This window comes from Salmo salar, unplaced genomic scaffold, assembly GCF_965601325.2.
Source record: "Salmo salar unplaced genomic scaffold, fSalSal1 ptg000306l, whole genome shotgun sequence".
NCBI lineage: Eukaryota > Metazoa > Chordata > Actinopteri > Salmoniformes > Salmonidae > Salmo > Salmo salar.
In genome coordinates, this window is record NW_027675347.1 from 1,636,893 (window position 1) to 1,661,131 (window position 24,239).

Consider the following 24,239-nt stretch of genomic DNA (forward strand, 5'->3'; position numbering starts at 1 on the left):
TTAACCACAACCAACATGCTGGATCTCTGTTTAGTTGTTACTGTGTTAACCACAACCAACATGCTGGATCTCTGTTTAGTTGTCACTGTGTTAACCACAACCAACATGCTGGATCTCTGTTTAGTTGTCACTGTGTTAACCACAATCAACATGCTGGATCTCTGTTTAGTTGTCACTGTGTTAACCACAACCAACATGCTGGATCTCTGTTTAGTTGTCACTGTGTTAACCACAACCAACATGCTGGATCTCTGTTTAGTTGTCACTGTGTTAACCACAACCAACATGCTGGATCTCTGTTTAGGGGTCACTGTGTTAACCACAACCAACATGCTGGATCTCTGTTTAGTTGTCACTGTGTTAACCACAACCAACATGCTGGATCTCTGTTTAGTTGTCACTGTGTTGACCACAACCAACATGCTGGATCTCTGTTTAGTTGTCACTGTGTTAACCAACATGCTGGATCTCTGTTTAGTTGTCACTGTGTTAACCACAACCAACATACTGGATCTCTGTTTAGTTGTCACTGTGTTAACCACAACCAACATGCTGGATCTCTGTTTAGTTGTCACTGTGTTAACCACAACCAACATGCTGGATCTCTGTTTAGTTGTTACTGTGTTAACCACAACCAACATGCTGGATCTCTGTTTAGGGGTCACTGTGTTAACCACAACCAACATGCTGGATCTCTGTTTAGTTGTCACTGTGTTAACCACAACCAACATGCTGGATCTCTGTTTAGTTGTCACTGTGTTAACCACAACCAACATGCTGGATCTCTGTTTAGTTGTCACTGTGTTAACCAACATGCTGGATCTCTGTTTAGTTGTCACTGTGTTAACCACAACCAACATACTGGATCTCTGTTTAGTTGTTACTGTGTTAACCACAACCAACATGCTGGATCTCTGTTTAGGGGTCACTGTGTTAACCACAACCAACATGCTGGATCTCTGTTTAGTTGTCACTGTGTTAACCACAACCAACATGCTGGATCTCTGTTTAGTTGTCACTGTGTTAACCACAACCAACATGCTGGATCTCTGTTTAGTTGTCACTGTGTTGACCACAACCAACATGCTGGATCTCTGTTTAGTTGTCACTGTGTTAATCACAACCAACATGCTGGATCTCTGTTTAGTTGTCACTGTGTTAACCACAACCAACATGCTGGATCTCTGTTTAGTTGTCACTGTGTTAACCACAACCAACATGCTGGATCTCTGTTTAGTTGTCACTGTGTTAACCACAACCAACATGCTGGATCTCTGTTTAGTTGTCACTGTGTTAACCACAACCAACATGCTGGATCTCTGTTTAGTTGTCACTGTGTTAACCACAACCAACATGCTGGATCTCTGTTTAGGGGTCACTGTGTTAACCACAACCAACATGCTGGATCTCTGTTTAGGGGTCCTGTCTCTAAAATGAGTGTCTCTGGGGAGAGAGAGGAGGGGGGTCCTGCCTCTAAAATGAGTCTCTCTGGGGAGAGAGAGGAGGGGGGTCCTGCCTCTAAAATGAGTCTCTCTGGGGAGAGAGAGGAGGGGGGTCCTGCCTCTAAAATGAGTGTCTCTGGGGGACATGATACCAAAGCTAAGAGGTGAGCTGACTATTTTGTTTAAGAATGTATATTCTAAAACGTTTGTTAATCAGAAGGTATTTCTTATGGGTACATTCTATATAACTGTTCAAGATTTTAGATGTGTGTGTGAAAATGTGTTTTGTTGCTAAATGCTGTATATCCATTGTTTAACAGGAATGGAATGTTGGTATCCTGTATATTTGACTGTGATATGTGGTTGTCTCACCTAGATATCTTTAGATGAATGCACTTACAGATGCCATCTCTTAATTTGACCCAGTTTCTCACAGCAGGAAAACAGCAGCAAATGTGTTTGTTCGTGTGGATTGTAAATTAAGGGACATTTTTTGTAGTGGTTGATCCATTTTTTTCATCAAATCAAGTCTGACATTTTGAAGTGGAAATTACAAACGTTAGAAGCCTTTATAAAGCCTTGCAGTGGTTTAATAATTTCTTTAAACAATAAAATTACATTTCCCAACATTTCTGAAAATGGATATATAGCATTTTGGAATGAAACACTTGTTTCCCCATCTGAGATCAGAGTAGATGAGAGATGTAATGTTTGTCTCTGTTGTGTTGAAGACCAATCAAGCAGGAGAGACCAGCCTCCCCTGTACCCAGCTGTGTGTCCATGAAGAGTGACAAGTCTATGAATCTACCTATGAAGTTTAGAGAGGGAGACTTTTCTACTGAACAAAGGTAAGAAGAACTCATGGGTCATGGTCAGTGAGTTAAACAACACTGTCTCTAGTCATTTCTCCTCTCCCATTTTCACATTTCTTTTGGTTGTTTTCATAATCCATAGGCTAATACTTTAGTCCATTTTCATAGTCCTAAAACAGTGTGTGTGTGTGTGTGTGTGTGTGTGTGTGTGTGTGTGTGTGTGTGTGTGTGTGTGTGTGTGTGTGTGTGTGTGTGTGTGTGTGTGTGTGTGTGTGTGTGTGTGTGTGTGTGTGTGTGTGTACTGTAATCTCATGTTTTGTCCACAGAAACCAACAGGATAGATCAGAGTCAGAGATTCTCAGTGGTCAGTCTTCCCAGAGGCATCAAACAGACCTGGACTCTATATTCAGTGTATGTGATCCTGTTATTAACATTTGTTTTAGTTTACTTCAAGTAAAGTTGATCTGTCAATTATTCATTAATGTGTTAATGAGAAAGCATTTCTTCTCTTGCTTAACTTATTTACTTGATTTATTTCAGTTGCTTGAAGAGAAAATGACGACATTTGTGAAGAACGAGCTGAAGATGTTCAAGAGGATTCTTAGTCCAGAACTCCCAGAAGGCTATGAGAGTCAGAAGCAGGATAAGGAAGTGGTGGATGCTGAAGATGAGAAGCAGGAGAGCAGTGCCAGAGAGGGGGCTCTGAAGATCACACTGCACGTCCTGAGGAAAATGAACCAGAAGGAGCTTGCTGACACACTGGAGAAATGTAAGATCTGTCTGCCTCATGATGAATGCTGTTTTATAACATTTAAAAGCTGTGGCTAAAGTACAGCTAAAGTAGCTGTGTAACTCAATGATATTGTAGCAGCCTTAACACAACACCTAGTGACCTCATCAAGTAGCAGCAGGGATGTGTTGTGTTGATTAATTTAGAGAGAGAGAGAGAGACAACATTAATAATACCATCAATAATACCAATAATAATATAATCAGTCACACCAGTCTGTAATGCATTATGAAAACATTTACACATTTATATAGACAGTTAAGAGAATAAATGATTATGATTTAAAATGTTATAACAGTCCTACAATACTGTAGGCATTAAAACAGACGTAATATTAATATCCTCTGTGTTATTTCTTCATTCAGATGAGCTTGCTGTGATTTGCCAACGTGAACTCAAATCTAATCTAGAGAAGAAGGTTCAATGTGTATTTGAGGGGATCGCTAAACAAGGAAACCCAACACTTCTCAATCAGATCTACACAGAGCTCTACATCACAGAGGGAGGAACAGGAGAGGTCAATAATGAACATGAGCTGAGACAGATTGAGACAACAACCAGGAAACAAGCAAGACCAGAGACTGCAATCAAATGTAACGACATCTTCAAACCCTTAACTGGACAAGACAAACTCATCAGAACTGTGCTGACAAAGGGAGTCGCTGGCATTGGAAAAACAGTCTCTGTGCAGAAGTTCATTCTGGACTGGGCTGAAGGAAAAGCAAATCAGGATGTCCAATTTATATTTTCATTCCCTTTCCGGGAGCTGAATTTGATGAAAGGGGACAAACACACTTTGATTGAACTTCTTAATCACTTTTCAATGGAAACCAAACAATCAGGAATGTCAAACTTCGACAAGTACAAAGTTGTGTTCATCTTTGATGGTCTGGATGAGTGCCGACTGCCCCTAGACTTCCAGAAGAACAAGATCTGTTGGGACGTCACAGAGTCAACCTCAGTGGATGTTCTGCTGACAAATCTCATCAAGGGAAATCTGCTTCCCTCTGCTCTCCTCTGGATAACTACCCGACCTGCAGCAGCCAATAAGATCCCTTCAGGGTGTGTTGACCAGGTGACAGAGGTACGAGGGTTCAATGACCCACAGAAGGAGGAGTACTTCAGGAAGAGATTCAGTGATGAGGACCTGGCCAGCAGAATCATCTCACACATAAAGACATCAAGGAGCCTCCACATCATGTGCCACATTCCAGTCTTCTGTTGGATTTCTGCAACAGTCCTCGAACACATGCTGAAACATAAGACAGAAGAGATGCCCAAGACTCTGACTGAGATGTACACACACCTTGTGGTGTTTCATACCAAACAGAAGAATGAAAAGTATCTTGGGAAAGAAGAGACAGGTCCACACTGGAATAAAGAGAGCATTCTGTCACTGGGAAAACTGGCTTTTCAACAGCTAGAGAAGGGCAATCTGATTTTCTATGAAGAAGACCTGAAAGAGGCTGGCATTGATGTCAATGAAGCCTCGGTGTACTCAGGATTGTGCACACAGCTCTTTAAAGAGGAATGTGGGCTGTACCAGGACAAAGTGTACTGCTTCGTTCATCTGAGCATTCAGGAGTTTCTGGCTGCTGTATATGTGTTCCTCTCATTCATCAACAACAATGAGAATCTCATGGACAAACAGCAAACAAATTCCAGTATATTTTCTCTGCTGTACAGAGACAAGTCTGAAGTTACTGTCTACAAGAGTGCTGTGGATAAAGCCTTACAAAGTGAGATGGGAAACCTCGACCTGTTCCTCCGCTTCCTTCTGGGCCTCTCACTGGAGTCCAATCAGAAGCACTTACGAGGTCTACTGACAAAGACAAGAAGCAGCTCAAAGACCCATGAAAAAACAGTCAATTACATCAAGAAGAAGATCAGGGAGAATCCCTCTCCAGAGAGGAGCATCAATCTGTTCCACTGTCTGAATGAACTGAATGACCATTCTCTAGTGGAGGAAATCCAAAGCTTCCTGAGATCAGGAAGTGTCTCAGAACCCAACCTGTCACCTGCACAGTGGTCAGCTCTGGTCTTTGTGTTGCTGACTTCAGAAAAGGAGCTGGATGAGTTTGACCTGAAGAAATTCTCCAGATCAGAGGAAAGTCTTCTGAGGCTGCTGCCAGTGGTCAAAGCCTCCAGAGCTGCTCTGTGAGTAAATAAAATGACATATAAGAAGTATTCATCAGGAAGAAATATTATGTTTAGTGAAAAATATGTATTATAATATGTATATTGAAAAACATATTGAATAAATGCATTGATGGAAGATGAATCTATATGTTGTTTGGGAATATGAACCAAATGCATCTACCGTTGTCCTTCTACACTACTGGTGTTAAATTAACAGTGTGTTTGTGAAGTCATGATGATCTCGTTGCAGGCTGTCAGGCTGTGGAGTCACAAAGAAAGGCTGTGCTTCTCTGGTCTCAGCTCTGAAGTCAAACCCCTCACACCTGAGAGAGCTGGACCTGAGTAACAATGACCTGAAGGATTCAGGAGTGAAGCTGCTCTCTGCTGGACTGGGGAATCCCCACTGTAAACTGGAGACTCTGAGGTCAGTATTCCTGTAGTTGGTCAACAAGTGATAACTGTTCACCAGATCCACATGTGTTTACCAGACACACATAGTCCACACCATATGTGTTTGGACAGTGAAGCTTGCAGTTTTAAATGTGTTGCTATGTTCCAGCATTTTGGATTTGAGATAGAATGTTTCATATTAGGTGACAGTACAGAATGTCACCTTTTATTTGAGGGTATTTTCATACATAGCTGTGTTACTGTTAAGAAAGGAAAGCACTTTATGTATTTAGTTCTCCCATTTGAAAAAGTTGTACATATTCGGACAAATTCACTTATATTGTATTAAAGTTGTCATAAGTTTAGTATTTAGTCCCATGTTCCATGCCTGCAGTGATTACATCAAGCTTGTGATTCTACAAACTTTGCTTTCGTTGTAAAGCCTTTTTGAAATCGGACAATGTGGTTAGATAAAGGAGAGTCTTGTCTTTAAAATGGTGTAAAATAGTCATATGTTTGAACAATTGAAGTTTGGGGATTTTTGAGGACTTTGTAATTCGCGCCACACCCTATCATTGGATATTGGAGCGGTGTTCCGCTAGCGGAACATGTAGATGTGAGAGGTTTTAAGAGTGTGCTCCTAATCTCAGCTCGTTACCTGTATAAAAGACACCTGGGAGCCAGAAATCTTTCTGATTGAGAGGGGGTCAAATACTTATTTCCCTCATTAAAATGCAAATCAATTTATAACATTTTTGACATGCGTTTTTCTTGATTTTTTTGCTGTTATTCTGTCTCTCACTGTTCAAATAAACCTACCATTAAAATTATAGACTGATCATTTCTTTGTCAGTGGGCAAACGTACCAAATCAGCAGGGGATCAAATACTTTTTTCCCCCACTGTACTTCCCACCACTGCGACCTGTACGCTCTCATTGTCTGGCCCTCGCTTGATACTCGTTGCTAAACCCACTGGCTCCAGGTCATCTACAAGACCCTGCTAGGTAAAGTCCCCCCTTATCTCAGCTCACTGGTCACCATAGCAGCACCCACCTGTAGCACGCGCTCCAGCAGGTATATCTCTCTGGTCACCCCCAAAGCCAATTCCTCCTTCGGCCACCTCTTCTTCCAGTTCTCTGCTGCCAATGACTGGAACGAACTACAAAAATCTCTAAAACTGGAAACACTTATCTCTCTCACTAGCTTTAAGCACCAGCTGTCAGAGCAGCTCACAGATTACTGCACCTGTACATAGCCCATCTATAATTTAGCCCAACTACCTCTTCCCCTACTGTATTTATTTATTTAGCTCCTTTGCACCCCATTATTTCTATTTCTACTTTGCACTTTCTTCCACTGCATATCTACCATTCCAGTGTTTTACTTGCTATATTGTATTTACTTTGCCACCACGGCCTTTTTTTGCCTTTACCTCCCTTATTTCACTTCATTTGCTCACATTGTATATAGACTTATTTTTCTACTGTATTATTTACTGTATGTTTGTGTAATACCCTTGTTTGAACCAAGTATTGAGTTTATTTGTTATAATTAATTGGTGTTATATTTAAAAGATTATTGAATTGCTCCTAAACTGTAATGTTGTTAATGCATTATGCTTTTTGAAGAAATATTTATTTAATGTATAAGTGAATAGTTTGTTTTACTTTGAAGTTTACGTTTTGACCAATAAGGTCGCTTGTTAAGTTGTGGCCAATGGGAGTTGACCTGGTTAACGGGAGGGAAAAAGACGTTGATGAAAGGATGGACGTTTTACCTCAGGACGGTTGGTGAAGAAAAATTATAAAAGAAGACGACAGAACTACAACAAAACCCATAGCTACTAAGACATGAAGGGAAATACATGTTTTATTTAATAAAAGAGTTGTTATAATTTAGTTAACCTCTATGGGCTAGGTACGTTTTTTATCCAGATGTGAAAATACTGCCCCCTACCCTAGAGAGGTTAACCTCTATGGGCTAGGTGGGACGCTTGCGTCCCACCTACGTAACAGCCACTGCCAGCCTGTGGTGCGATTTTCAAAACCTTAAAAATCCTATTACTTCAATTTCTCAAACATATGACTATTTTACAGCCATTTCAAGACAAGACTCTCATTAATCTAACCACACTGTCCGATTTCAAAAAGGCTTTACAACGAAAGCAAAACATTAGATTATGTCAGCAGAGTACCAAGCCAGAAATAATCAGACACCCATTTTTCAAGCCAGCATATAATGTCACCAAAACCCAGAAGACAGCTAAATGCAGCACTCACCTTTGATGATCTTCATCAGATGACAACCCTAGGACATTATGTTATACAATACATGCATGTTTTGTTCAATCAAGTTCATATTTATATCAAAAACCAGCTTTTTACATTAGCATGTGACGTTCAGAACTAGCATACCCCCCGCAAACTTCCGGGGAATTTGCTAACATTTTACTAAATTACTCACGATAAACGTTCACAAAAAGCATAACAATTATTTTAAGAATTATAGATACAGACCTCCTCTATGCACTCGATATGTCCGATTTTAAAATAGCTTTTTGGTGAAAGCACATTTTGCAATATTCTAAGTACATAGCCCAGGCATCACGGGCTCGCTATTTAGACACCCGGCAAGTTTAGCACTCACCATAATCATATTTACTATTATAAAAGTTTGATCACCTTTTGTTGTCTTCGTCAGAATGCACACCCAGGACTGCTACTTCAATAACAAATGTTGGTTTGGTCCAAAATAATCCATCGTTATATCCGAATAGCGGCGTTTTGTTCGTGCGTTCCAGACACTATCCGAAATAGTAAAGAAGTGTCGCGCGCATGGCGCAATTTGTGACAATAAAATTCTAAATATTCCATTACCGTACTTCGAAGCATGTCAACCGCTGTTTAAAATCAATTTTTACGACATTTTTCTCGTAGAAAAGCGATAATATTCCGACAGGGAATCTCCTTTTCGGCAAACAGAGGAAAAAATCCCAAAAGCGGGGGCGGTCGGGGTCATGCGCATAAGCCCAGTGTCCCTTGATCGGCCACTTGAGAAAGGCGATAATGTGTTTCAGCCTGGGGCTGGAATGACGACATTCTGTTTTTTCCTGGGCTCTGAGCGCCTATGGACGACGTGGGAAGTGTCACGTTAGAGCAGAGATCCTTAGTAAATGATAGAGATGGAAAAGAAGTTCAAGAAATGGTCAGACAGGCCACTTCCTTTAAAGGAATCTCTCAGGTTTTGACCTGCCATTTGAGTTCTGTTATACTCACAGACACCATTCAAACAGTTTTAGAAAATTTAGGGTGTTTTCTATCCATATGTAATAAGTATATGCATATTCTAGTTACTGGGTAGGGTTAGGGTTAGGGTTAGGGTTAGGGTTAGGGTTAGGGTTAGGGTTAGGGTTAGGGTTAGGGTTGTCCAGTGTGTGTGTGTGTGTGTATGTCTAGTGTGTGTGTGTGTGTGTGTGTGTATGTCTAGTGTGTGTGTATGTCTAGTGTGTGTGTATGTCTAGTGTGTGTATGTGTGTGTGTGTGTGTGTGTGTGTGTTTGTCCAGTGTGTGTGTGTGTTTGTCCAGTGTGTGTGTGTTTGTTTGTCCAGTGTGTGTGTGTTTGTTTGTCCAGTGTGTGTTTGTGTGTCCACTGTTTGTCCTGTGTGTGTGTGTGTGTGTGTGTGTGTGTGTGTGTGTGTGTGTGTGTGTGTGTGTGTGTGTGTGTGTGTGTGTGTGTGTTCAGGTGTATCCCTCAATGACTGTCTGTTTTTCTGCTTACCGCTACAGTGTGGAACATGGTGGAGAGAACAGAATGAAACCTGGACTTAGAAAATGTGAGTGTTGACTGCTGTGAAGAATATGACTAAGAATAAGTCTTAATTCAAGTTAAGTCAATGACCACCATCATTACTGACTTGGTCATATTAAATATCATCTGTAGTTCTACAGAAGCAGAAATCAGGGACACCAACGTTTACAAAGAGTTACTTTGACAATGTGTGTGTGTGTGTGTGTGTGTGTGTGTGTGTGTGTGTGTGTGTGTGTGTGTGTGTGTGTGTTTCAGTGTGTGAGTATGTGCCCAGTTTGTGTGTGTGTGTGTGTGTGTGTGTGTGTGTGTATGTGTGTGTAATTAATGTGAATAAGTGTGTTTTATATTACCATACAGTATAACATATGATCATTCAACAAGTCTCAAGTTACCTTAACTTGTCCTTTTGATACCTAGAAACATCTACATTAAATGAATTAGTGAAAAGTGAGTTAACATTCTAATGTGAATGATGATGATTTCTAATATTGTGTCTGGTTTCATCCATCAGATGTCTGTGATCTCACACTGGACCTAAACACAGTAAACAGACTCCTCTCTCTGTCTGAGGAGAACAGAAAGGTGACATATAGGACAGAGGAGCAGCCGTATCCTGATCACCCAGAGAGATTTGAGGACTGTTACCAGGTGCTGTGTAGAGAGGGTCTGACTGGGCGCTGTTACTGGGAGGTAGAGTGGAGTGGGGGATAATGGGGGCTGGTATAGGAGTGACATATAAAGGAATCAGCAGGAGAGGAAGGGGTGATGACTGTTGTCTTGGATGTAATGACAAGTCCTGGTGTCTGTTCTGCTCTGACAACAGATACAGAGCCAGGCATAATAATAATCCTACTACCATAGACGTCCCCTCCTCCAGTTCCCACAGAGTAGGAGTGTATCTGGACTGGTCAGCCGGCACTCTGTCCTTCTATAGAGCCTCCTCTGACACACTGACCCACCTGATCACATTCACCTCCACATTCACAGAGCCCCTCTATCCAGGGTTTAGGGTTTATGATGGTGGCGACTCAGTGTCCCTGAAATAATAACTGGACACACACACACACACACACACACACACACACACACACACTGGACACACACACACACACACTGGACACACAAACACAATGAACACACACACACACTGAACACACACACACACTGGACACACACTGAACACACACACACTGAACACACACACACTGAACACACACACACTGAACACACACACTGAACACACACACACACTGAAACACACACACACACACACACACTCACTGGACACACACACACACACACACACACACACACACACACACTCACTGGACACACACTCACTGGACAAACTCACACACACTGAACACACACACACACTGGACACACACACACTAGGCACACACACACACGCTGGCCACCCACTCAAACTGGACAAACACACAAACACTGGGCAAACACACTGGACACACACACACACTCACTGGACACACACACACACTGGAAACACACTCACTGGACACACACACAAACTCACTGGACACACACACACGCTTGATACACACATGCTTGACAAACACACTGGATACACACACACACACTGGATACACACACATACACACACACATACACACACACACACACACACACACACTGGATACACACACACACACACACTGGATACACACACACACACACACACACACACTGGATACACACACACACACACACTGGATACACACACACACACACACACACACTGGATACACACACACACACACACACACACACTGGATACACACACACACACACACACACACACACACTGGATACACACATAAACACTGAAACAATTGACAAACACACACTGGACACTCACACGTGTTAAATCAGTTTCTGGACCACGGGTTCTAGAACAGCTTCTATCCCAGTTCTATCTGCCTGTTAAATCAGTTTCTGGACCACAGGTTCTAGAACAGCTTCTATCCCAGTTCTATCTGCCTGTTAAATCAGTTTCTGGACCACAGGTTCTAGAACAGCTTCTATCCCAGTTCTATCTGCCTGTTAAATCAGTTTCTGGACCACAGGTTCTAGAACAGCTTCTATCCCAGTTCTATCTGCCTGTTAAATCAGTTTCTGGACCACAGGTTCTAGAACAGCTTCTATCCCAGTTCTATCTGCCTGTTAAATCAGTTTTTGGACCACAGGTTCTAGAACAGCTTCTATCCCAGTTCTATCTGCCTGTAAAATCAGTTTCTGGACCACAGGTTCTAGAACAGCTTCTATCCCAGTTCTATCTGCCTGTTAAATCAGTTTCTGGACCACAGGTTCTAGAACAGCTTCTATCCCAGTTCTATCTGCCTGTTAAATCAGTTTCTGGACCACAGGTTCTAGAACAGCTTCTATCCCAGTTCTATCTGCCTGTTAAATCAGTTTCTGGACCACAGGTTCTAGAACAGCTTCTATCCCAGTTCTATCTGCCTGTTAAATCAGTTTCTGGACCACAGGTTCTAGAACAGCTTCTATCCCAGTTCTATCTGCCTGTTAAATCAGTTTCTGGACCACAGGTTCTAGAACAGCTTCTATCCCAGTTCTATCTGCCTGTTAAATCAGTTTCTGGACCACAGGTTCTAGAACAGCTTCTATCCCAGTTCTATCTGCCTGTTAAATCAGTTTCTGGACCACAGGTTCTAGAACAGCTTCTATCCCAGTTCTATCTGCCTGTTAAATCAGTTTCTGGACCACAGGTTCTAGAACAGCTTCTATCCCAGTTCTATCTGCCTGTTAAATCAGTTTCTGGACCACAGGTTCTAGAACAGCTTCTATCCCAGTTCTATCTGCCTGTTAAATCATCAACCTAAACTGTTGTCATCAGACTATTACAACATGACTGAACCTTTTGGGTTCCTTTTCTGATCTTTTACCACTTTGCATTTTTTATGATATATTTTACTGTTTGTGTTTGGACCACAGGAGGTTGGTGGGACCTTATTTAGGGAGGACAGGCTTGTAATGGCTGGAGTGGAATAAGTGGAATGGTATCAAACACGTGGTTTCCATGTGTTCCATTTCATTCACTCTGTTCCAGACATTATTATGAGCCGTCCTCCCCTCAGCAGCCTCCTCTGGTATGTACTGTCCTGTATGTGAGAGAGATCCAACAAGGAATTACAATGTATGTATTACTTTTAATACCTGCAAATGGCAAATAAACTACTGGAACTCCTTATGAATGTCTGCAGCCGACAAGAGGTGAAAATATTACCGGAATATTCTGCAAAATGTTGATGAAGACGTCACTCAATCCACCCAAAACAACATGCAGTCTTTCCACAAGACTCCCATGAAGTTATAGTGTGACGTTATGAGTCGACGTTAAAGTAACATTCTCACAACATACTGCACTTGTTTTATCCTGTTTTAGATGTATCCTCTGTTTAAACATTTAAACTCTTACAATAACACTGTTAAAATACCAATGTGATCATTTCTTGTCTTTTATGTTGGAAAAACAAATTGTACAATTATATGTGGACATACGCTCCATAGTTGTACAAGTATACATGGATAAATTGTACTTTTCATAATAAAACATACTTGAAACAAGAAAAAGCATGTTTATTGTGAAAACAATTTCGTTATTGATTTTTACATTGCTTCTCCCTGTCTCATGTTGACGTTTGTCATGAATCTTGACCTGGAGGCAGAACTGTGCGATTTCCTCTAGATATGTCAGCTGCAAAGTCAGAATTGGCTGTGGAAAATGTTGTTTATGGTCTTAATTTAAGGGAAGGATTAGCAGTGTGGTTAGGGTTGAGGTTAGGATTAAAATCGGATTGTATTACTTTGTGCCTGTGCCAGCTAGTAACCACTTTGCTGAACTGCCTCCAGGGCAAGATTCATGACAATAAATGCCAACCTGCCTCCAGGGCAAGATTCATGACAATAAATGCCAACCTGCCTCCAGGGCAAGATTCATGACAATAAATGCCAACCTGCCTCCAGGGCAAGATTCATGACAATAAATGCCAACCTACCTCCAGGGCAAGTCTTACCTGTTGCTCCGTTTGTAGAGCATGGTGTGTGCAACGCCAGGGTTGTGGGCTCGATTCCCACGGGGGGCCAGAACAATTTTTATTTTTTTTAAATGTATGAAATGTATACATTCACGACTGTAAGTCGCTCTGGATAAGAGCGTCTGCTAAATGACTAAAATGTAAATGTAAAATGTAATTCATGACAATAAATGCCAACCTGCCTCCCAGTCGTCCCCTCCTTATCTTTACAAGGCTGCAGAACATGAAAGCTAGTGATGTGGGGGTTCTCTCATAACCCTCAGTCCCCAGGTGGGTAGATGGCAGGTTGAATAAAGAGAAGCTAGTGATGTGGGGGTTCTCTCATAACCCTCAGTCCCCAGGTGGGTAGATGGCAGGTTGAATAAAGAGAAGCTAGTGATGTGGGGGTTCTCTCATAACCCTCAGTCCCCAGGTGGGTAGATGGCAGGTTGAATAAAGAGAAGCTAGTGATGTGGGGGTTCTCTCATAACCCTCAGTCCCCAGGTGGGTAGATGGCAGGTTGAATAAAGAGAAGCTAGTGATGTGGGGGTTCTCTCATAACCCTCAGTCCCCAGGTGGGTAGATGGCAGGTTGAATAAAGAGAAGCTAGTGATGTCGGGGTTCTCTCATAACCCTCAGTCCCCAGGTGGGTAGATGGCAGGTTGTATAAAGAGAAGCTAGTGATGTGGGGGTTCTCTCATAACCCTCAGTCCCCAGGTGGGTAGATGGCAGGTTGAATAAAACGATAACGATAGGCTACATAAAACAATCCATAAATGTATAAATATTATGTAATTTACACAAAACATTAAGGACACCTTTTCTTTCCATGACAAACTGACCAGGCGTAACTCAATATTAGGAAGGTATCCTTAATATTTTGTCCACTCAGTGGCTCTGACCCTTTACGTAACAGACAATCCTCTTTACCAGGAAACTTTCTTTAAATTTCCCCAAACGTTTCTTTCCACACTGATGCTCTCTCACAGCTGCTCCAGGGCCTCTTGGGTGGAGGAGTCATTCTCTTCTAACCTGATCACAGCTGCTCCAGGGCCTCTTGGGTTGAGGAGTCATTCTCTTCTAACCTGATCACAGCTGCTCCAGGGCCTCTTGGGTTGAGGAGTCATTCTCTTCTAACCTGATCACAGCTGCTCCAAGGCCTCTTGGGTTGAGGAGTCATTCTCTTCTAACCTGATCACAGCTGCTCCAGGGCCTCTTGGGTTGAGGAGTCATTCTCTTCTAACTTAATCACAAACAAAGACAAGATTCAAACAAATAAACATGGTCCAACATAATGGGGGGGGGGGGGGTATAGGGAAGGTAGGGGAGAGGAGGGGGTATAGGGAAGGTAGGGGAGAGGAGGGGGTATAGGGAAGGTAGGGGAGAGGAGGGGGGCATAGGGAAGGTAGGGAGAGGGGGGGCATAGGGAAGGTAGGGGAGAGAAGGGGGTATAGGGAAGGTAGGGGAGAGGAGGGGGTATAGGAAAGGTAGGGGAGAGGAGGGGGGTATAGGGAAGGTAGGGGAGAGGAGGGGGTATAGGGAAGGTAGGGGAGAGGAGGGAGGTATAGGGAAGGTAGGGGAGAGGAGGTGGGTATAGGACTTCCTCCATGTCAGGTAAGCAGCCTCCAAGTCTACCCTCACCAACTGACCAGACTGAGTGAGTTCTGAACATCTCTCTGTCCTCTGATGCTGTGTCCAAGTCTTCTTGGGTCTTTCTGGTGTCTCTGTCTTGACTCTTTAGTGAGTTTTTTCAGTTCTTTCCCAGGCTGCCTGAAAAACACAAAAAGATGGCACATACATAAGAGTTATAAACTATCAAAATAAAGAGAGTCCCACACTCCATATATAAACTCCCAGTCATTTATTGGGTATTGTCATGACGTTGGCCTGTGGGTAAGGTTTATGACCCCCCCCCATAAATACATTTCCCCCTTCCCCTCTCTCTTACTGACCCTACTGAAGGACTGCTGTCCTGTTAACCTGTTTAGGATAGGGGGCAGTATTGACACTGGATAAAAAACGTACCCGATTTAATCTGGTTACCACTCCTACGCAGTAACTAGAATATGCATATACTTATTACATATGGATAGAAAACACCCTAAAGTTTCTAAAACTGTTTGAATGGTGTCTGTGAGTATAACAGAACTCAAATGGCAGGTCAAAACCTGAGAGATTCCTTTACAGGAAGTGGCCTGTCTGACCATTTCTTGAACTTCTTTTCCATCTCTATCTTTTACTAAGGATCTCTGCTCTAACGTGACACTTCCTACGTCGTCCATAGGCGCTCAGAGCCCGGGAAAAAACAGAATGTCGTCATCCCATCCCCAGGCTGAAACACTTGATCGCCTTTCTCAAGTGGCCGATCAAGGGACTCTGGGCTTATGCGCGTGACCCGACCGCCCCCGCCTTTGTGATTTTTTCCTCTGTTTGCCGAAAAGGAGATTCCCTGTCGGAATATTATCGCTTTTCTACGAGAAAAATGGCGTAAAAATTGATTTTAAACAGCGGTTGACATGCTTCGAAGTACGGTAATGGAATATTTAGAATTTTTTTGTCACGAATTGCGCTATGCGCACGACCCTTCTTTACCATTTCGGATAGTGTCTGGAACGCACGAACAAAACGCCGCTATTCGGATATAACGATGGATTATTTTGGACCAAACCAACATTTGTTATTGAAGTAGCAGTCCTGGGAGTGCATTCTGACGAAGACAACAAAAGGTAATCAAACTTTTATAATAGTAAATATGATTATGGTTAGTGCTAAACTTGCCGGATGTCTAAATAGCTAGCCCGTGATGCCTGGGCTATGTACTTAGAATATTGCAAAATGTGCTTTCACCAAAAAGCTATTTTAAAATCGGACATATCGAGTGCATAGAGGAGGTCTGTATCTATAATTCTTAAAATAATTGTTATGCTTTTTGTGAACGTTTATCGTGAGTAATTTAGTAAAATGTTAGCGAATTCCCCGGAAGTTTGCGGGGGGTATGCTAGTTCTGAACGTCACATGCTAATGTAAAAAGCTGGTTTTTGATATAAATATGAACTTGATTGAACAAAACATGCATGTATTGTATAACATAATGTCCTAGGGTTGTCATCTGATGAAGATCATCAAAGGTGAGTGCTGCATTTAGCTGTCTTCTGGGTTTTTGTTACATTATATGCTAGCTTGAAAAATGGGTGTCTGATTATTTCTGGCTTGGTACTCTGCTGACATAATCTAATGTTTTGCTTTCGTTGTAAAGCCTTTTTGAAATCGGACAGTGTGGTTAGATTAACGAGAGTCTTGTCTTTAAATAGCTGTAAAATAGTCATATGTTTGAGAAATTTAAGTAATAGGATTTTTAAGGTTTTGAAAATCGCGCCACAGGCTTAAAGTGGCTGTTACGTAGGTGGGACGGATTTGTCCCGCCTAGCCCATAGAGGTTAAATATAGAGAGTCTGGGAACATCAAACAAATGGAGAAAGGTACAACATATTTTGTTAATAAAACCAGTTGGAAATATGCTTGGGAACGTAATGAGTATGTATGTCAGTTCGGTTGTCATCTGAGACATTATGACTGATGACAGGACGACATAAACTGTATCTGAGAAAGTATACACCCTCTAGTTATCAGAGTCACATGGAATTGTTATGCAATTGAAATGTTTGATATTGAAAATGTTTGTTAGGAGATGAAATGTAATTTTAGCTTCCGAATGAGAGATTTGGGTTTTCATAAGGAAAGTGCCCTGCTCGATCAGTAACCCAACCCTGTGAAGAGACAGGGGTTATAAAGGATGAAACACCTCCCTCCCCCTCCCCACTATATAATCCTTTGACGAAAAGATAACCAGGTTGTTCCAGTACGGGAGGTCTGCAGCCTCTACGTTAGAAGGACACACATGTCAAGAACAGAACTAAGCCAACCTCGGCGTGAGCTTTGGTGGCGAATGGTATGAACTTTGAGCTTATTCACTACAGAAGTGCTACTTCCTAGCCGTTGAGTTAGCAGCGGCCGCTGCTTACGTGGGCTAGGAAAGGACGGACGACGGATCCAGTCTAACAACCAGACGAAGATACCACCACGTATCCAATTTACCACCAGAGACATTCTTCCGAGTACGGAAGGTCTGTTGGCCAACCCGGCCAGCATCTACGACCAATCTACCGAAGCGCAGCTCAGAGTAAATATTTATTGCTTTTTCCTTTTCCAAATGGGCGGTAATTTAGAATGCATAAGATACTGTATTTACGATAGCATAGCTGCTGTTTCTGTGTTCCTAAATCTTCCTGCTCTTTCATTCAAGCCCAACCCCCTTTCCTTTGTGTAACTAGCTTTCATACAGGTTCCGTCCACCAGGACGTTTTCTGTATGACATCATTGTATTCTGTGTATTTGTAATTCTGTGTGATTAGTTAGGTATTTAGTAAATAAATAATTAAACCCAATTTTGTATTGCTGATTCAACTTGTTAGCCAGGGTTCGTGAAGATAGCCAAGAACTTACAACTTTCATTATGAGACTGAAAATAAAACAAGGGTTAATATTGACTGCTATCGATGTAAAATATTACAAAGTATTTTAAGAGTTTATTCGGAAGATAACGGCTCTATAAACGTTCTTCCGTGGTGCCCCGACTTTCTAGTTAATTACTTTTACATGATTAGCTTAATCAGGTAATATTAATTACAGAGAAATCATTTTATAAGTTAGCATGTCATATCACTTAATCCGGCATAGCCAAAGACACGACAGTATTTACCAACGTTTCAGCATCACTGTGCCTTCTTCAGGGTGATGTCATCAATACTTGAACCAGGTTATGTAAACGAACAGTGCAATTAATGCAACCAATGACAATAGAGAGGGGTGTGACATAATGATTAAGTTAATTACAATGAATTAATGAAACTGTTAAAAAAAAACAGTTTATGGCATATTAAATATAAAAAAATAGTAGGGTATTGTGGCAAAGAAGGGGGTCGAGTGATAAATGGCAGATATGTGAGGGCAGAACTAATAAACGGGCTCTGCCCGATCACTAAAATGGCCACCCCGATCAGAACTACAGATCACAAAATGGCCGACTGCCAAAGCTACAATTCCCAGAAGCAAGGGGAACCCTCAGAAGGTGGAGCCGACCCACAGATAAAAGGTCAAGAAAAACCAGGAAGAGAGAGAGAGGGCGGGAAGGATCTATGAACCATAGAGAAAGAGACAATCTACATTGGCTGGATTTACCGTGTACGAGCTGGACTGTTTTGGACTTACCTGTTGCCGTTTAGACCTGGACCTACCGAGAACCAGATTTGTGTACCGAACCCTGCTATCCTTGACCTTACCTGCGGCCTGGGTGGACCAGGACAGCGAAACAAACACACAGGTACTGTCATGTTCGAAAGAACTTTCATTCTGGGCTGACTTTGGTGACAGTTTCCCACTTAATTTGTGACAAACGCTCCTAACTTTGAAGAGGTTTGCCACAGTATATTATATATATCCGGCTCTCAATGTAATCTGATTCATTATGATGTAGGATCAGGTCCCCCCTCTCCATGTAATCTGATTCATTATGATCTAGGATCAGGTCCCCCCTCTCCATGTAATCTGATTCATTATGATCTAGGATCAGGTCCCCCCTCTCCATGTATTCTGATTCATTATGATCTAGGATCAGGTCCCCCCTCTCCATGTAATCTGATTCATTATGATCTAGGATCAGGTCCCCCCTCTCAATGTATTCTGATTCATTATGATCTAGGATCAGGTCCCACGTCTCCATGTAATCTGATTCATTATGATATAGGATGTTTTTATTTGTATTATTTCACCTTTATTTAACAAGGTGGCTAGTTGAGAACAAGTTCTCATTTACAACTGCGACCTGGCCAAGATAAAGCAAAGCAGTGCGACAGAAACAACAACACAGAGTTACATGGAATAAACAAGCGTACAGTCAACACAAAAGAAAAAAGAAGTCTATATACAGTGTGTGCAAATGGCGTGAGGAGGTATGGCAATAAATAGGGCGAAGTAGCAAAGTAATCAGAATTTAGCAGATTAACACTGGAGTGATAGATGAGCAGATGATGATGTGTAAGTAGTGATACTGGAGTACAAAAGAGCAGCAAAGTAAATAAAAACAATATGGGGATGAGGTAGGTAGATTGGGTGGGCTATTTACAGATGGGCTATGTACAGCTGCAGCAATCGGTTAGCTGCTCAGATAGCTGATGTGTAAAGTTGGTGAGGGAGATATGAGTCTCCAACCAGTGATTTTTGCAATTCGTTCCATTCACTGGCAGCAGAGAACTGGAAGGAAAGGCGGCCAAAGGAGGTGTTGGCTTTGGGGATGACCAGTGAGATGTACCTGCTGGAGCACGTGCTACGGGTGGGTGTTGTTATCGTGACCAGGGAGCTGAGATAAGGCGGAGCTTTACCTAGCATAGACTTGTAGATGACCTGGAGCCAGTGGGTCTGGCGACGAATATGTAGCGAGGGCCAGCCGACTAAAATGACCTGGGTTGCAATCATGAAAAAAAACTACCCGGCCTTCATCGTTTGACATTGAGAACATTGGGAGAGATGAGAGCTGACGTTTTAGTAAATGTGCAGATTACGTATCTCAGTCACAGACAAGAAGCTCAATTAAAGATGGTCTCGTCTAACATGGGCTCCTCGTAATTGAATGAATCCTCCACCAGGCTCGGCGGTAGGTATTTGTCATCCCACTGGTCTGAACTTGGAATCGGTCCGTATCTCACCATCTGCTCCGTCATCGATCTCTCCAGAGCCCTGGAAATGAGACCTCTCGCACAAGGGACCAAACAACAACCACATAATATCAACACAGTCATACAGGTGAAAGCAGCCCACAACACAGTGATTACAACCTTTTTCCATTTTCCGAACGTACTATCAAACCATCCCGTGAGTGCCGTGTCCACCCCGGAATATTCTGCTAACTCCTGAGCTAAATTGTTTAGACCGGCCAGGGCCTTGGTCACTGATCCATCTGGAGCTGTGTTCTCAGGGATGAAAGTACAGCATTCAGATCTGAACATCACACACACACCACCCTTTTCAGCCAGAAGCATATCCAAAGCTATTCTATTCTGCAATACCATCAAAGTGTTCGCAGCTGTCTGTTCTGCTAACCCTTGAATTGCCTCTCTGGTATAGTTTATGAAACGCTGTTGGTTATAATAAATGTAATTTATCCAATCCACATTTTTATTGAAAGTCGACCACCAAAAAAGACTTGATTCCAATCCAGCCCATATCTGATTCCTAGCTTTAAACTCATCAGGCCCCCCCCTTGGAACCCCAATGCTATCAATGTAAATTATATCGTCAAAGGACCCTGACGGAGCACTCCTCCCCTCTCTTTCACCTGGCACTAGGTCTTTGTGTTGTATAAGGGTGAAGGGCATGCCTAACTGTACCAATGCACAAATACCAGTCCAATTTGCAGGCAGGTTTGGCCACAGCATCATACCTCCACACAACCACCAGACATCCGCTCTCGGCCTTTTTATCTTACTAAAGTCCTCGGAACTCAACCACCCAGTCAGGTCCCTCATTGTCTCGTCAGTTGTAACATTCTCTGTCCTATTGCATGTTCTTACTTCCCCTACGTTCCATCCGTGTGTGTTGTGTCAAGCCACACAATAATAGTCTCCTCCTGCGACTGTGAAAGGGGGACGTCTGGATCTAATGGGCTCATAGGATACAGATAATGCAGATCAGTGCAACTGTCTGGCTTCCTTGCCTTCATGAACAGCTTTACCATACAGGCCATTCCCCTTGGTAAATTAATTCCATCGAGTAGAAAGGGGATGGTTGTCAACTGAAGTTTGGCTGTTGCGCAGGCATAACCTTCTTCTTTAGCTACTGATCTAGCTGTATACTGAATCCATTCCAGCCATAGGTTGGAATCCCCAAACCAAGTCTCCACCTCAATCACTTCCTTAAGATCTTTCATCTGAATTATCCTCACCGGTCCTTGGCTCTGGATGACTACACGGGTAATGTCCATTTTATCAGGGGAACAACTGGTATTCTGGCTGGCGGTAGAACTATCTCCTGTCGTAACCTCTACTACTCAGAATGGTACCGCAGTGTCGACAATGGTCTGGTCAAGGCCAACATACCATAATCCTAAATCCTCTTTCTTTATGCTTTTAATGGTCATTCCTATCTTCAAGCAATACTTCCCTTGCTCTGGATTGCAGTCAAAAACCCTGGCCTTCACTATACTCCATCTGTTTCTATATTGGGTGTGTGGATTGACATAGCCTTCTCTCTCTGTGTGAGCTATGACCTGATTCCATGAGTTACACCGGGATCTACACAGAAGGGGAGACTATCTATTGAGACATCCTTCCCTAACTCTACTCTCACTTCCTTTTTATCCAGATCGAGTGACCTTTTGTACCTAGGCCATAAAAACTCATCATCTTCTACACTATGGGTCAAGTTACCACTTTCTGACTTCTCGAGTGGTTCATGGTGTATTAGGAATATGGCTTACACAATCAGACAGCTCAGACTGACCAGTACCCCTGTAAAGCCCCACCCCCTCCCGGAGAATATATCACTGGCTAGAGGCCAACCCACACTTTCACTTCTATGAACGCACACAGTGAGGATCGGGCGGGTTAGGGAATCTTCGTTAGAGAGGTAACCCCCGAACCTTATTGGTATTCGGTTCTTCTCCTAACTCTGTGATTGTTCGACAGTGTCTGTGTGTCTTACCCTCCCGCAATGTGTGATATGAACCCAGGTAGCTCTTTCAGCTATTCTCACCGCGAAGGCTATTACCAGGAACACTTGGTATGTGCCCTCCCACCGTGGCTGTTTCCAGTTCTTTTCTCCTCAGGGACTGGATCCACACCCAGTCTCCTGGTTGGATTGAGTGAATCGTCTTCTCCTGTAATTCACCTGTTGGACACAAAGTCTCGGACATACGGGTTTGGTTAACCATGTGTTCTGTTAGTATATCTTCAACTTCTATGTCTACCTGTTCTGGCCTCTCTAACTCTGGCATTCTATATGGTTTACCTGATCAGCTAAAATGTAATCCATTATTTAAAGAGATAGATCCTAGTAAACCAACTACCCTAATTGTGTCCACCCAGTAAGTTGGGACCGCTTCTTCCCATTTAATATACTTATCTATTATAAAAAATGTTTTTTTAAGTAGTTCGTCATCCAATAGGCCACAAAGTGTTTCCGAACCTGCTCTACTATCCCCCTGTTGACACATGGCTCTGCCCATGTGTCAATCTTGCCGCATCTCGAAACAATGACTTAGGTAGTATTGGTAACTTATCATGATACCAAATACCGTCCTTATATAAATTGCTCCTAACTTCTCCCTTTTCGAAATCCCTTTCACTTGTGCTCTAGACTGACAATTTTAATATAGCTTTGTCTATGTTTACTTCCTCTTTTAACCTGTTAGGGCTAGGGGGCAGCATTGACACGGCTGGATAAAAAACATACCCGATTTAATCTGGTTACCACTCCTACTCAGTAACTAGAATATGCATATACTTATTACATATGGATAGAAAACACCCTAAATTTTCTAAAACTGTTTGAATGGTGTCTGTGAGTATAACAGAACTCAAATGGCAGGTCAAAACCTGAGAGATTCCTTTACAGGAAGTGGCCTGTCTGACCATTTCTGGAACTTCTTTGCCATCTCTATCATTTACTAAGGATCTCTGCTCTAACGTGACACTTCCCACGTCGTCCATAGGCTCTCATAGCCCGGGAAAAAAGAGAATGTCGTCATTCCAGCCCCAGGCTGAAACACATTATCGCCTTTCTCAAGTGGCCCATCAAGAGACACTAGCTTATGCGCGTGACCCCGACCGCCCCCGCCTTTGGGATTTTTTCCTCTGTTTGCCGAAAAGGAGATTCCCTGTCGGAATTTTACCGCTTTTCTACGAGAAAAATGACGTAAAAATTGATTTTAAACAGCGGTTGACATGCTTCGACGTACGGCAATTGAATACTTTGAATTTTATTGTCAGGAATTGCGCCAAGCGCGCGACACTTCTTTACTATTTCGGATAGTGTCTGGAACGCACGAACAAAACGCCGCTATTCGGATATAACGATGGATTATTTTGGACCAAACCAACATTTGTTATTGAAGTAGACGTCCTGGGTGTGCATTCTGACGAAGACAACAAAAGGTAATGACATTTTTATAATAGTAAATATGATTATGGTGAGTGCTAAACTTGCCGGGTGTCTAAATAGCGAGCCCGTGATGCCTGGGCTATATACTTAGAATATTGCAAAATGTGCTTTCACCAAAAAGCTATTTTAAAATCGGACATATCGAGTGCATAGAGGAGGTCTGTATCTATAATTCTTAAAATAATTGTTATGCTTTTTGTGAACGTTTATCGTGAGTAATTTAGTAAAATGTTAGCGAATTCCCCGTAAGTTTGCGGGGGGTATGCTAGTTCTGAACGTCACATGCTAATGTAAAAAGCTGGTTTTTGATATAAATATGAACTTGATTGAACAAAACATGCATGTATTGTATAACATAATGTCCTAGGGTTGTCATCTGATGAAGATCATCAAAGGTGAGTGCTGCATTTAGCTGTCTTCTGGGTTTTGGTGACATTATATGCTGGCTTGAAAAATGGGTGTCTGATTATTTCTGGCTTGGTACTCTGCTGACATAATCTAATGTTTTGCTTTCGTTGTAAAGCCTTTTTGAAATCGGACAGTGTGGTTAGATTAACGAGAGTCTTATCTTTAAATGGCTGTAAAATAGTCATA

General features: G+C 42.3%; 1 protein-coding gene and 1 long non-coding RNA gene across 2 annotated transcripts in view; one reads left to right on the forward strand and one right to left on the reverse strand.

Moving 5' to 3' along the window:
• Positions 1–24,239, reverse strand: part of LOC145875698 (uncharacterized) — a 251,887-nt gene that overhangs the window by 46,926 nt on the left and 180,722 nt on the right. The window lies entirely within an intron of this gene.
• Positions 1,588–13,642, forward strand: LOC145875701 (NLR family CARD domain-containing protein 3). The gene is made up of 5 exons (XM_082971532.1): positions 1,588–1,606; positions 4,085–5,201; positions 5,434–5,607; positions 9,360–9,406; positions 9,893–13,642. Exons 1-5 carry the CDS (start codon positions 1,588–1,590, stop codon positions 10,090–10,092), a joined length of 1,557 nt encoding a protein of 518 aa, XP_082827658.1. The 3' UTR covers positions 10,093–13,642.